The sequence below is a fragment of the Pristis pectinata genome, chromosome 24 (genome assembly GCF_009764475.1).
Source record: "Pristis pectinata isolate sPriPec2 chromosome 24, sPriPec2.1.pri, whole genome shotgun sequence".
NCBI lineage: Eukaryota > Metazoa > Chordata > Chondrichthyes > Rhinopristiformes > Pristidae > Pristis > Pristis pectinata.
In genome coordinates this window covers 15,840,935-15,853,444 of record NC_067428.1, presented here as the reverse complement: position 1 = coordinate 15,853,444, position 12,510 = coordinate 15,840,935, and the positions used below count along the sequence as shown (strand labels likewise).

Here is a 12,510-nt window from a genome sequence, read left to right as displayed (position 1 = left end):
GCTGGCGCTGTAAAGCATTATGCTAAACACTGTGCTACCGTGCCTCATTGACTCTATGACTCTGTCAAACAGTTATAGTAAGAGATGTAGAAAATCAGAACTTTAGAGTGAAGGGTTTTGGGTGTATTGGGGTGTTTTACAGAGATAGATATGAGGAACACTGGAGTGTTAAAACGATATACGTGAGGATTATGGGAGTGCTATGATGAGGGTTACAGTTTATATCACAGTGTTGCAGTGAGTCATGCATTGTTTCAGAGTGTAACACAGATGGGGTTGGGGAATGTAGGAGTTTTACAATGGTGGGTTTGGCATTTAACTGTGACACTGAAGAGTGTAGGGAGTATCAGAGTGTTATAGTGAGGGGTGCAAGGTAACACTGAATTTATACTCTCATTTGAATCTGCAAGTAGAAATGGATGATTCCAATATAAGTTCTGACCTTGCTCTTCTTCTATCTCCCTGTGTTGGTCTTTCCGTGCTCCGCTTATCTCACTCCTCCATTTTGTGTCTTTCTGTCTTCTCTCTCTCTTTCTCTCCAACCCTACTTCTGTCTCTGATTCTTTCTGTCTTTCGCTTTATCTCTATAACTTTTTTTTCTTCTCTCTCAGTGATATTAGTGTTCAACTCACTTTCAAAGCTGCCATCCCTTGTAAATGTTTACAACCATCTGGTTTTATCATCTCAGGGCATTGATACCTTGCAATTGAACTGTCCTACACTGCCACCTAGGTGCCACTATCACATTTGAGTATTTACCCTGTTAGATCAAAGAGAGAGAAGCAAACGGGAATGGGAGTGAATTTCAGGCTGTGGATTTGGGGATGGGTGAATTAGAGTGAGGTGAAGAGGAATGCAGTATTAATGGAATGCTGCACTCTTGATGCCTTTCCAAAGGTGAGACATTAAACCAAACACATTGTCACACCGCATGGAAACAACTACGGTAGTTCTACATGGGCAATGTTCTTCCTTCAACCATCATCACCATAACATAGCAATATAAGAAATAGAAGCGAGAGCAGGTCACTTGGCCCCTTGAGCCTCCTCCACAGTTCAACAAAATCATGGTTGATCCTTTATCTCAAACATTTTCCTACTCCAGACCCCTTGATTTCCTTAACGTCCAGAAATCAGTCCCTGACAGACTGTTGCTCAGTCACCTGTGTCCGGCAACTGTCGAAAGCACACCCACATCGTTCAGCAGGTCAGATAGAGAGACATATAGAGTCAACGTTTCAGGTGTTTTAAAATCAGGGTGTATACGATTCATTAACTCTGCTTCTCTCTGCAGCAATGCTGCCTGACCCGGTGAGTATTCCTGTTTCATTTTAATTGTGATCACGATAAGGAACGTCACTTTAAATACCCTAGGGACCTTCTTCTCTGTGTATGCCGTGGATTTATTTCGTGTTCGCCAAAATCCATCACTAATTAATTAAATTAATCAATTATAAAGTTTTATAAGATTTAAGGAAAAGGACTGCCTTAAATTTTGAGCGGTGACGTAACTGGACAAAGGGATGCCCTTGCAGCAGTTAATTTAAATATTAATTTATGTAGAATAACCAGTGACGTAACAAAGCCGCACCCTTCTGCATGGTTTAATACTCAATGTATCATTGGTGAAGAAAGCCGGCAGGACGTGGCCGGTACTGCCCATTCATTGGCCAGTGTTTGCATCAATCAAGGCAAAACTTTGATTTGATTGGTCACAAGAATTGTTACAGAGCGGTTTCCTTCCGGATTTGAAGCCATGTGATTCAGGATTCTGATGCAAAGGAGAAGTAGGAGCAAAAGGGGAGAATACAATTAGACGTGGAAATAGAGAGAGTGAGTGAGTGAGAGAGAGAGAGAGAGAAAATCGAGACTGACAATAGAACGGTTGGAGGTAGGCGATTGAGGGTTAGTGACGGGGACAGTGAGAAGGATAGAGGTGGGTACAAAGGGAAAGTAACCGGCAGATTAGAGTGAAATAGGTCAAAGTGAATGAACGGAGACGGACACATGGGACAGAAAAGGAACTCATACAATTATCAGATTAGGAAAAAGGAGTGTGATATTCATTTGGGATAGGGAGACCCAGAGGAAAAACTGGCAGTAGGAAGTGAGACACATAGGTCTGAGGAAGGATTACAGGAACAGGGAATGGGAGGGTGGTAACGTGTGAGCTGGACAAGTGTGAAATGAGGTAAGGTTTGAAGGGGGAAGGAAAACAAGTAGGTGAAAAGACAGTGAAGTCTGAGTTTGCAGTGGTACATTGAGGCTCAGAGCTTAACTCTTACTCAAGCAGGATTGATTGAGATAGACTCTCAGTGTAAAGCTTCCTTACAACTGGCCAAGAACAACTTTTGGAAAGAGACAGAGATGCACACTCCTTAGCTGGGGCGCAGGAGTAATTCCAAATCCCCATTGTTTGTATTGAATATCAGTGCAGGGGTTTCACAAGACCACGCCTTAAATGTGTTTGCCAAAATATTATCAGCAAGAAAGAATTTTAATTGTATGTTCATTGCAAGTAATCATTAGCAATGAAGATTAAATATTAAATGTTTGGATTAACCTCTTGCAGCTGTCAAATTTGTCAAGGCTAGATTGTAATCTGCAGTTTTAGCTGTTAACAGTAGCTGTCTGGATTGTTGGTCACAATTTCTCATCGTACATGGGCACAAAGTTTCAGGGTGACATTGAGAAACTCAAAATGGAGGTTGGCAGGATCTATCAGCAGTAAGATATTGTTTGGAGATAAGTAACGATTGCTAGCAGAGGCAGGGTCTTGAAGCCGGTCTCTGTATCTGAGCCCTCAGCTTTGATCTTCACCCCCTCCCCCCCCCGCTTCCCCTGGTACCCAGGATGTCGGTGCCCCCAAATCGAAGACTCTTTGTCCGCCTGATTGGCTACTGGAAGCCTCTCTTCAGTGGCAAGTTTCTGCTTTTAACGAACACCGTTAGCTGTGGGGGTCTGATGGCAGCTGGTGATATTATCCAGCAGACCCGGGAAATCCGGCGGGATGCGACCTACCAGCGGGATTGGTCTCGGACAGGTAAGGAATGAACTTTTGAAGTTTAACCAATGGTGTAATATATGAACTCCGACAGCCAATTTGCACGCGGTGAGTTCCCACAAACAGCAATGTAAAACTGCCCCACTCCGCTGTTTTAATGATGCTGGTTGAAGAATAAACATTGGCCCCAAACCACTAGGAGGAGCTCAACTGCTCCTCTTTAAAATTTTGCTCTGGGATTTTTTTTACAGCCGCCGGAGAGTGGATGGAAACTTGGTTGAAAGGTGTTACCTGTGGCACTGCAACTCTCCCACAGTGTGGCGCTCCCTCAGCACTGCACTGGCATGTAAATTTAGGAGGCTTGTGCTGATGTGTTTGGTGGAATTGGTTCTGAGGTGAGATTACTGCCCAAGGTAGGGATTGTTTATTGTTTTGAAGCTTGAGTTGCAATTACACCACAGTTTGATGGCACAGTGGTGCCAACCAGCAGAGCTGCTGCTTCACAGCTCCAGGGATCCCGATTCAATCTTGTCCGCCAGTGCTATCTGTGCAGAGCTTGCACGTTTGTCTTGTAACCACATAGAGTTTTTACGAGTGCTCTGGCTCCCTCCCTCATTGGAAAAATTGCAACTTGCTTGGTTAAGTGGCAGCTGTAAATTCCAAGAGTGTGGATGAGTGGTGAAATCTGGGGGAGTTGATAAGATATCTTTATTAGTCACATTTACATCGAAACACAGTGAAATGCACCTTTTGCGTGGAGTGTTCTGGGGGCAGCCCGCAAGTGTCGCCACGTTTCTGGCATCAACATAGCATGCCCACAACTTCCTAACCTGTATGTCTTTGGAATGTGGGAGGAAACTGGAGCACCTGGAGGAAAGCCACACAGACACGGGGAGAACATACAAAATCCTTACAGACAGCGGCAGGAATTGAACCTGGGTCTCTGGCACTGTAATAGCGTTACACTAACTGCTACACTACCGCTACACTAATGTGAGGAGAACAAAATAGCATTAGTGTAAGACTGGCATAAAAATGTCAACATGGACTTGGTGAGCTGAAGGGTTTGTTTCTGTGCTGTATGACTCTATAACAGAGGCAGCAGGTGCAGGGGAACGTCACTACCTGTAAGTCACAGACCTGATTGGAAGTATATCACCTTTCCTCGGGCATCCCAGTGGTACAGCCAGTGGAACTACTCCCTCACAGCTCTAGCGACCCGGGTTCAATGCTGACCTCGGGTGCTGTCTGAGTGAAGTTTGTACGTTCTCCTTGTGACCATGTGGGTTTCCCCTGGGTGCTCCAGTTTCCTCCCACGTCCCAAAGATGTGGGGGTTGGTAGGTTAAATGGTCACTCTAAATTGTCCCTAGTATTGTACCTAGTGTTAGAATCAGTGGGGATCTGATGGGAATATTGGGAGAATAGAATGGGATGGGTGAAGGATTGGCGTAAATGGGTCCTTGATGGTTGGTTCATACAGTGGGTAGAAGGGCCTTTGTGGTTCTATGACCATGATGTTCTGTCCTTGCAATCCAGCACTGTGTTAACTTGAAAATCAAAAAAGCTGCAGACACTGGAAATATCCAAAAATGTTGTGGTGGGGAAAAGAAACTCAGCAGGTCAGGCAGCATCTGTGGAAAGGCAGAAGGTGGCTGGTTTGTCGATCAGGAAGCTACTCCAGTGATCCAGCTATTTTCCGCGGTCTTGGGCAGAGCAGTTGCCACACCAAGCTGTGATGCATCTGGATAGGATGCTTTCTGTGGTGCATTTGTAAAATTTGGTGAGGGTCATCAGGGACATGCTGAATTTCCTTGGCCTTCTGAGGTGCTGGTGTGCTTCCTTTGGCCATAGCATCGTCTACTTGGTAGGACCAGGGCAAGCCATTGGAAAGTGGCCATTGGGGTACATGAACACTTGTTTTTAGCCATTCTGATTGTGCGCTCATTCTTTCCCCAGGGCGCATGTTTGCCACGGGGTGTTTAATTGGCCCCTTTGGGCACTTCTGGTACAAGGCACTGGATGGTCGGTTCCCGGGACGGAGCACGACTGTGGTCCTGAAGAAGGTGCTACTGGACCAGCTCATTGCTTCACCCATCTTCGGCTTCATCTACTTCTTCGGTAAGTATGATGATGCCTCGTGTCCCGAGAGTCTTGGCGTTCTCTCGGACATTGCCACTGCCCAATCCCAGGGTCTGGCGATGGGGCTACATCGATGTCATCCTCCAGCCCCTTACAATGTGTAAAGCAAACCATGCAACATAGAGTAATACAGCATGGAAACTGGCCCTTTGGCCCAACTCATCCATGCCAACCAAGATGCCTATCTAAGCCAGTCCCTTTTGCCTCCATTTGGCTCATATCCCTCCAAACCTTTTCTATCCACGTCCTGTCCAAGTGTCTTTTTAATTGGTTTATTATTGTCACATGTTCTGAGATACAGTTTGAAATGCTTTGGTTTGCATGCCATCCAGACAGATCATTTCACCACGTCTGTACATCCAGGTAGTACAAAGGAAAAGCAATAACAGAATGCAGAATAAAGTTTTACAGTTACAGAGAAAGTGCAGTGTGGACAGACAAATAAAGTGTAAGGCGACGACAAGGTAGATTGTGAGGTCAAGAGTTCTTTTTTGCCATAATAGAGGTCCAGTCAAGAATCTAATAACGGGGATAGAAGCTGTCTCTGAGTCTGATGGTGCATGTTTTCAAGCTTTTGTATCTTCTGCCCAGTGGAAGAGGGGAGAAGAGAGAATGTCTGGGGTGGGTGGGGTCTTTGATTACGTTGACTGCTTTCCCAAGGCAGCTAGAAGTGTAGGCAGAGTCAATGGAGGGGAGGCTGGTTTTCATGATAGACCGGACTGGGTTCACAGCTCTCCACAATTTCTTGTGGTCTTGGGCAGAGTACCAAGCTGTGATGCATCCAGATAGGATGCTTTCTGTGGTGCATCTGTAAAATTTGGTGAGGGTCATCAGGGACATACTGAATTTCCTTAGCCTTCTGAGGTGCTACTGTGCTTTTTTGGCCAAGCTATTGGTGATATTTGTGCCTAGGACCTGGATGCTCTCAACCATCTCCACCTCAGATGTCGTTACTGTTCCTGCCTCAACCACTTCCTCTGACAACTTGTTCCATACACGCACCACCCTCTGTGTGAAGAAGTTGTTCTTCCGGTCCCTTTTGTATCATCCAACTCTCACCTTAAACCTATACCCTCTAATTTTTGGTTCCTTTTCCCTGGGAAAAAGATTGTGCACTCACCCTGTTTATGCCCCTCATGATTTTATACACCTCTGTAAGGTCACCCCTCAGTCTCCTATACTCCAAGGAACAAAGTCCCAGCCTGCCCAACCTCTCCCTATAATTCAGGCCCTTGAGTCCTGGCAATATTTTCATAAATCCCCTTTGCACTCTTTCCAGCTTAATGATGCCTTTCCTGTAACAGGGTAACCAAAACTGTACACCAAATTCCAGGTGCAGCCTCACCAATGTCTTGTACATATAACAACCAGAATTGATTGCAACAAGTCTGACACTGTATAGCATTGGATACTGTACTGGAGGGAGCACGTGTGTTGAAATAATTTGAGTCATAGAGTGTTAAGGATTGTTAGGTAGATGATGTCCTTCAGGACTTATGGAGGTGGCAGCCAGTTAATAAAGACAAGAACCAGTTTTCACTCTAGGACCAGGATAGCTGTGTGAATAAGCACTGTTGTCTGCAGTAAGAGCCATCTTTTGATATAGTGGTAAAAGCAGGCTGTTTTGAGTGTCTGGATTACCAACAAAACTGTTTGAATATGCAGATGTTCTTGTCAGTTGAGATGAGCTCCCGCTGTAAATATGTAATGCTACAGACCCACTTGCTAGCACCCAAAGTATTGAAGTAAACTATTGAAGCAGTATTTAATCATCTGGTAATCTTGGTGTTTAAGGAATGTAAAACCTCAGTGTAGTTTAAGTTCAGTGAGGTTTTACTGAGGATTCTCCCAGAAGAGAGTCTTTCTCCAGGTCTCCTCATGAATGTCTTTGTTCTGAATAAGGACCTTTTACATCATCTACAGGTGCAATCTCTGTGTGGTTCATTCAGTTACAACAGCGTAATAATCGTACAGCACAGAAACAGGCCCTTCAGCCCACCAAGTCCATGCTGACCATCAAACACCCATTTACACTGATCCTATGTTAATCCCATTTTATTCTCCCTTCACACCATTCCCTGCCCTGCCCTTCCATTCACATCAACTCCTCCCAGATTCTACATTCATCTACACACTAATGGCAATTCACAGTGGCCAGTGAACTTCCCATCCCACGTCGTTGGGATGTGGGAAGAAACAGGAGTTCCTGGAGAAAACCAACTCAACCACAGAGAGAACGTGCAAAGTCTGCACCGGAGGTCAGGATTGAACCTGGATTGCTGGAACTGTGAGGCAGCAGCTTCATTAGTTGTGCCACTGTGCTTGTGGGTACATGTCTGTCACAGTATAATACTGGGGTACTGTACTGGAGTGTACAGATCTGTCATTGTTACACAGTGAGAAAAGGCCGCTTCAGTTAGTTGCAGGCTAGTTCAGGCTTGAACAAGCCTTTTACAGTTTGTGCCTCATACCTTAGGAAGCTGGGATTCCCTGGAGGAGATGCACGACAGAGTCACCATGATACTACAGGGCTGCAAGAGTTAAACTGAGGGGTTTGGGCTTGGATTCCCTAGAATAGTCAAGACTGAGGGAGGAATCTTATTGATGTGCTTATGAAGTTTAAAGGAGTTAATACCGGGACATGAGGGATAAGCCTTGCAGTGGGAGCTGAATGCTTCAGGGGTGATGTTAAAAGCTCTTCATCAAGAGAGACATTTAAGAGACTCTTCGATAGACACATGAATGATAGAGAAATGGGGGGGCTATGTAGTAGGGAAGGGTTAGATAGATCTTCGAGCAGGATAAAACGTCAGCACAAGATTGTGGGCCGAAGGGCCTGTACTGTGCTGTAATGTTCTATCCTCTAAGAGAGGACAGTGGGAAACTGGAACACACTTCCTCCTGAGCAAGTGGCAGGTGTTTATGGGATCTTGTGGAGGAATGATGGGTGAATGAAGTATTGATTAGTTCAAATGACATGAATGTTAACATGTTTTCTGCCAGGAATGGGAACATTAGAAGGCCACAGTGCCATGGACTGCATGATGGAATTCAGGAGCAAGTTCTGGGAATTTTACAAGGTACAGTCATGGAATCAAAGGCTCATCTCTTGTGAAGAGAGCCTTGCACACGCATTCTCTGCCAATGTGAAGTATTTTGAAACATTTCTCTCCTGCTCCCTCTCTCTGTGCTTTGAAACGAGGCAGGGGTGAATAACGTATACTTAAATTATGTTGCAACCACTACCTCCAAAACAGGAGCCTGGTCTCTGTCACACTGCTGTGGGATCTTGCTGTGTGTTTCTAAGTTTACATTGGCGACCAAGCTCCAGTGTTCCTTCATGGGCTGTGAGGTGCTTTGAAACATCTTAAGGTTGGAAAGGTGCTGTGGAATTGCGAGGTTTTCTGTGTCAGAGATTCTCCGGGTGTTTTATCCTCCCATTGCTGCTTGTGTTTCTGCAATGTATCCAGCTCGCTGTCTCCTCACGAGAGTGCAGCATCATAAATCTACCACCTGCAAGACACAGTCATGAGTCAGCTCACTGTGGCCAGCAATATACCCAACCCTCCCTGCAGTGGTGGGGATGAGTGCTGAGTCTGCTGGCCTTGGGTCTGCTGAGTTCTCCTTCAGTCCCCTCCTGTGGTTTGGGAAGCAGCTCCCATCCCTCCCCAGAGAGGCAGCTTCAACCATGGGTCAGGTGATGCCTCTGTAGCCAAAGAAATGGAGGAGGCCATTCAGCCAGTTGAAACTGCTCTGCTGTTCGGCGAGATGAAAGCTGATCTTCATCTACCTTTGCTTCACAGGCAGCTTTAATTATCCTTTGATAACATTATCTCTGAACTGTCTTAGTTTTGAAAGCTGATAAACAAGTGTGTGAAAGGTTACTGGGGGGTGGGCAGGCAGGTGCAGTTGAAGTTACAGTCAGTTCAATCTTGATATTAACTGATGGGACAGGTTCAAGGGGCCAAGCAGTCTGCATTTTGTTTGCATGTTCATAATTGTCCTACAGAGTTCAGATCCAGTATAGAACACAAGAAAATAGGAGCAGGAGAAGGCCACTCGGCCCCTCAAGCCTGCCCTGCCTTTCGATGTGCCTCAACTCCTCATCCTCAGTTCTGCTTCAATCTTTCAAATATTTATCAATTCCACCTTAAATATCTCTAGTGATCCAGCCTCAACCCGCAGCGCCCCCCCTCCCCCCCCCCCCCCCAACCACCAACCCAGGAGCAGAGGATTCCAGAGATCCACTACCCTCTGGGAGAAGAAGTTTCTACACACCTCAGTTTTAAATGATCAGCCCCTTATTTTGTAGCTGTGTTTGAGTTGAAACTATGGGAGAGGCTTCCCTATTCTCGGTGTCCTGACATCGCTCCACCCCTGCCAATGTTTCTCTCGGTTCCCTAAACAGCACAAGGTTCTTTCTCTACCCTTTATCAACTTCTCTCAGTGCGATTAGATGTCCCCTAATCTGCTAAACTGGAAAAAACACCAGTCTACTCAGTGCAACCAGCCCTCATAATTTAACCCTTTGAGCCTCTGCACCCTTTCTGAGGGAGGTTGAAACTGACCGAAATGTGGTGTCCCGGACTGAATATGCTGCTCAGGCTGCGCGCTGGTCATAGCTTTGTACGGCCGAGGGTTGTTTCTTCCTTTTGCACTCTGTGTCCGAAGTCATGACACTAACCTAGTTCTGTGCCCTGAGGACAAGGGACAGCCCTAGCTTCTGTTCTGGGCATCACGAGGGGAGAATGTGTCACAAGAAAGCAAGGGAGAGGGAGGCAGCTGCCTTTGTTGCTCTTGCCCACTTACCAGTGCAATAGTTGGGCCTCCTGATGTGGGGTCACTACTGCAGAACTAACGTTTCACTGAACTCGTTGTTTCCAGGCGGATTGGACGGTGTGGCCTGCAGCACAGATGATCAACTTCTACTTTCTCTCCCCAAAGTATCGTGTCCTGTATGTGAATTTTCTAACAGTTGGATGGGATACTTTCCTCTCCTACCTTAAACATGAGGTATGTGATTTCCAGTCTATCTCTCTGTACCAACCCCATGCAGATGAGAGTAAAGCCCCCTCTATGCTGACGTGTCACACACACACACTCAGTCCATGGACAGTATGGATTAGATACCAGACTATAGCTCTCTATGCTGACCTGTCACACACACACTCAGTCCATGGACAGTATGGATTAGATACCAGACTATAGCTCCCTATGCAACAAAAAGGGTTGGATGCAGAGCAAAACAGAGACATGAGATTCTGCAGATGCTGGAATCAGGAGCAACACACACAAAGTGCAGGAGGAACTCAGCAGGTCAGGCAGCATCTTTGGAGGGAAATAAACAGTCGAAGTTTTGGGTTGAGACCCTTCATCAGGACTGGAAAGAGGGCAGAAGCCAGAATAAGAAGGTTGGGGATGGGGAGGAGAAAAGGCTGGCAGGTGATAGGTGAGTCCAGGTGAGAGGGGGAAGGAAGGTGGGTGGGGGAGGGGGGAGATGTAAGAAGAGCACGTGGTCGAAGAGCTGGTGGAGAGATCACATAGGAGGAGCAGTGAGAGCTCCATAGATGCTGCCTGACCTGCTGAGTTCCTCCAGCACTGTGTGTGTGTGGATACAGAGCAAAGGTCCTTGTGCATTGTCCTGTCGAACACTCCCAGGGCAGGGATGGCACAGATTAGTCACAGAGTAAAGGTCACTCAGTGCTATCCTAACCCAACATTCAAGCCCTGCCTTCTGTACTTGTTTTTGTGAGTGACTCACACCCATGGACTGAAAATGTGCAGTTTACAATTGGTCTTTAGTTGGGGACATATCCATGCCCGCACAACTCGGTAAAGATCAGGTCACAAATCACCATAATTCCGAATGGAATTCAGCCCTAAGTGAGGATGAAGTAAGATTGAACTCTGCTCCTGGAGGGGAAAAGTCATTGCCTAACTCTTGGAAGAAATGCCACACAGCAGCATCGATGTTGGAGGGAGAGCAAACTATCGCCACCAGCCACTGTGTGTTTTAACTCGCTATACAAGTCAATTTGTCATCTAGTAGAATTTTCCACCTAATGAGCGTGTCAATTGGCCTATGGCTCTTTGAAAATCCTCTTTAATTAATCTCACTTCCCCTGGTTTTCCCCCCTTGCTCTGCTAATCACTCTCCCTCGGGTTCCTATCTAATTCCCTTTCAAAAGTAGTGATTTGATTCTGTTTCACCGCGACTTCTGAACTTTAGGTACTAACTACTCTGAGTAAAAAAAAATTACTCTTGTTTTCATCTTGTATCTTTTGCCCAGAACTTTAAATCTGTGTCCCTGATCCATGAACTATCTGCCTTATCCCATCAAAACCTCTTGTGATCTTGTCCATCTCTGTTAAATCTCCTCTCAACTGTCTTTGTTGGAAGCGAAACAACTTCTGCTTCTCCAACCTAACCCATTTAGCCATTTAATCCCTTGTCCCTCGATCAGCTTATTAGACATTTAATTTAATACTTATTCCTTGAGCAACTTCATTTAAAAATAAAAGCAAAGTATCCGCTCATTGTCATGTGGCTGTTTGAAAGAAGTTGCTGTGCACTAATTTGTACCACAAATTAAGCAGTGGTCTACTTTTGGAATGTGGTCATTGGCTGTGTTTTAGGATGCCCTGAGGTGGTGGAAGTTGCCAAGTAAATGCAAATTCTTTCTTTCTTCCTCCCTCCTCAGGTCCACCCAGAGAAAGCAGCCTTGTTGGAGGAGACTGATATTCCGAATGGACAGAGGACAGGGCTGGGGTCCTCTGATTCGCCCCAGGAAACTGAGCGGTAACACTGCCTCAGAGCCTTGCCTGGTGGACTTGAGGGCCTGGAACCTCTGATTCAATGGAAGTTGGCCAATGTAAACCAGTCACACTTTCCCTATCATCCCACTTGAGGAAGAATTGCTGAATGTTCTGGTTATAGTTATTTTTAATAGAAATTTTTACCATTCTGAATTATTTGAGAAATTAAATTATATTTTAAGTATGCAGGAAATTTGCATTTTGGTTGGCTTTTTCATCACCTTGGATGTCCCATCCAGTGAGATACATTTTGCAGTTACTGCTGTAATGGGTGAAACAGAAGCTAATTTGCACACAGCAAATCTCGCAAATTGAAATTGTATAATCAGGCCATTTGTTAAGTAATGTTGACTGAAGGAGAATATTGGCATTGGGTCATTGGGAAGAGAATTACCCAGCTCTTCAGACTAGGATCTGCTGTCTTTTATATTTGCCAGTGAGGGCAGATGGGACCTCTGGTTAAGGACTCACCCAAAAGCAGGGTTCTGACCGTGCTGGCCTCCCTCAGGGCAGTCCCAAGAGCGGCGGCTGGAATTTCGTGCTGAATTCA

General features: G+C 45.7%; 1 protein-coding gene across 1 annotated transcript; it reads left to right on the top strand.

The window, feature by feature from the left end:
• Nucleotides 1–1,733: 1,733 nt before the first annotated feature.
• On the top strand, nucleotides 1,734–12,150 carry mpv17l2 (MPV17 mitochondrial inner membrane protein like 2). The gene is made up of 5 exons (XM_052037910.1): nucleotides 1,734–3,043; nucleotides 4,962–5,123; nucleotides 8,148–8,224; nucleotides 10,029–10,157; nucleotides 11,846–12,150. Exons 1-5 carry the CDS (start codon nucleotides 2,854–2,856, stop codon nucleotides 11,945–11,947), a joined length of 660 nt encoding a protein of 219 aa, XP_051893870.1. The 5' UTR covers nucleotides 1,734–2,853; the 3' UTR covers nucleotides 11,948–12,150.
• The last annotated feature ends 360 nt before the right edge of the window (nucleotides 12,151–12,510 follow it).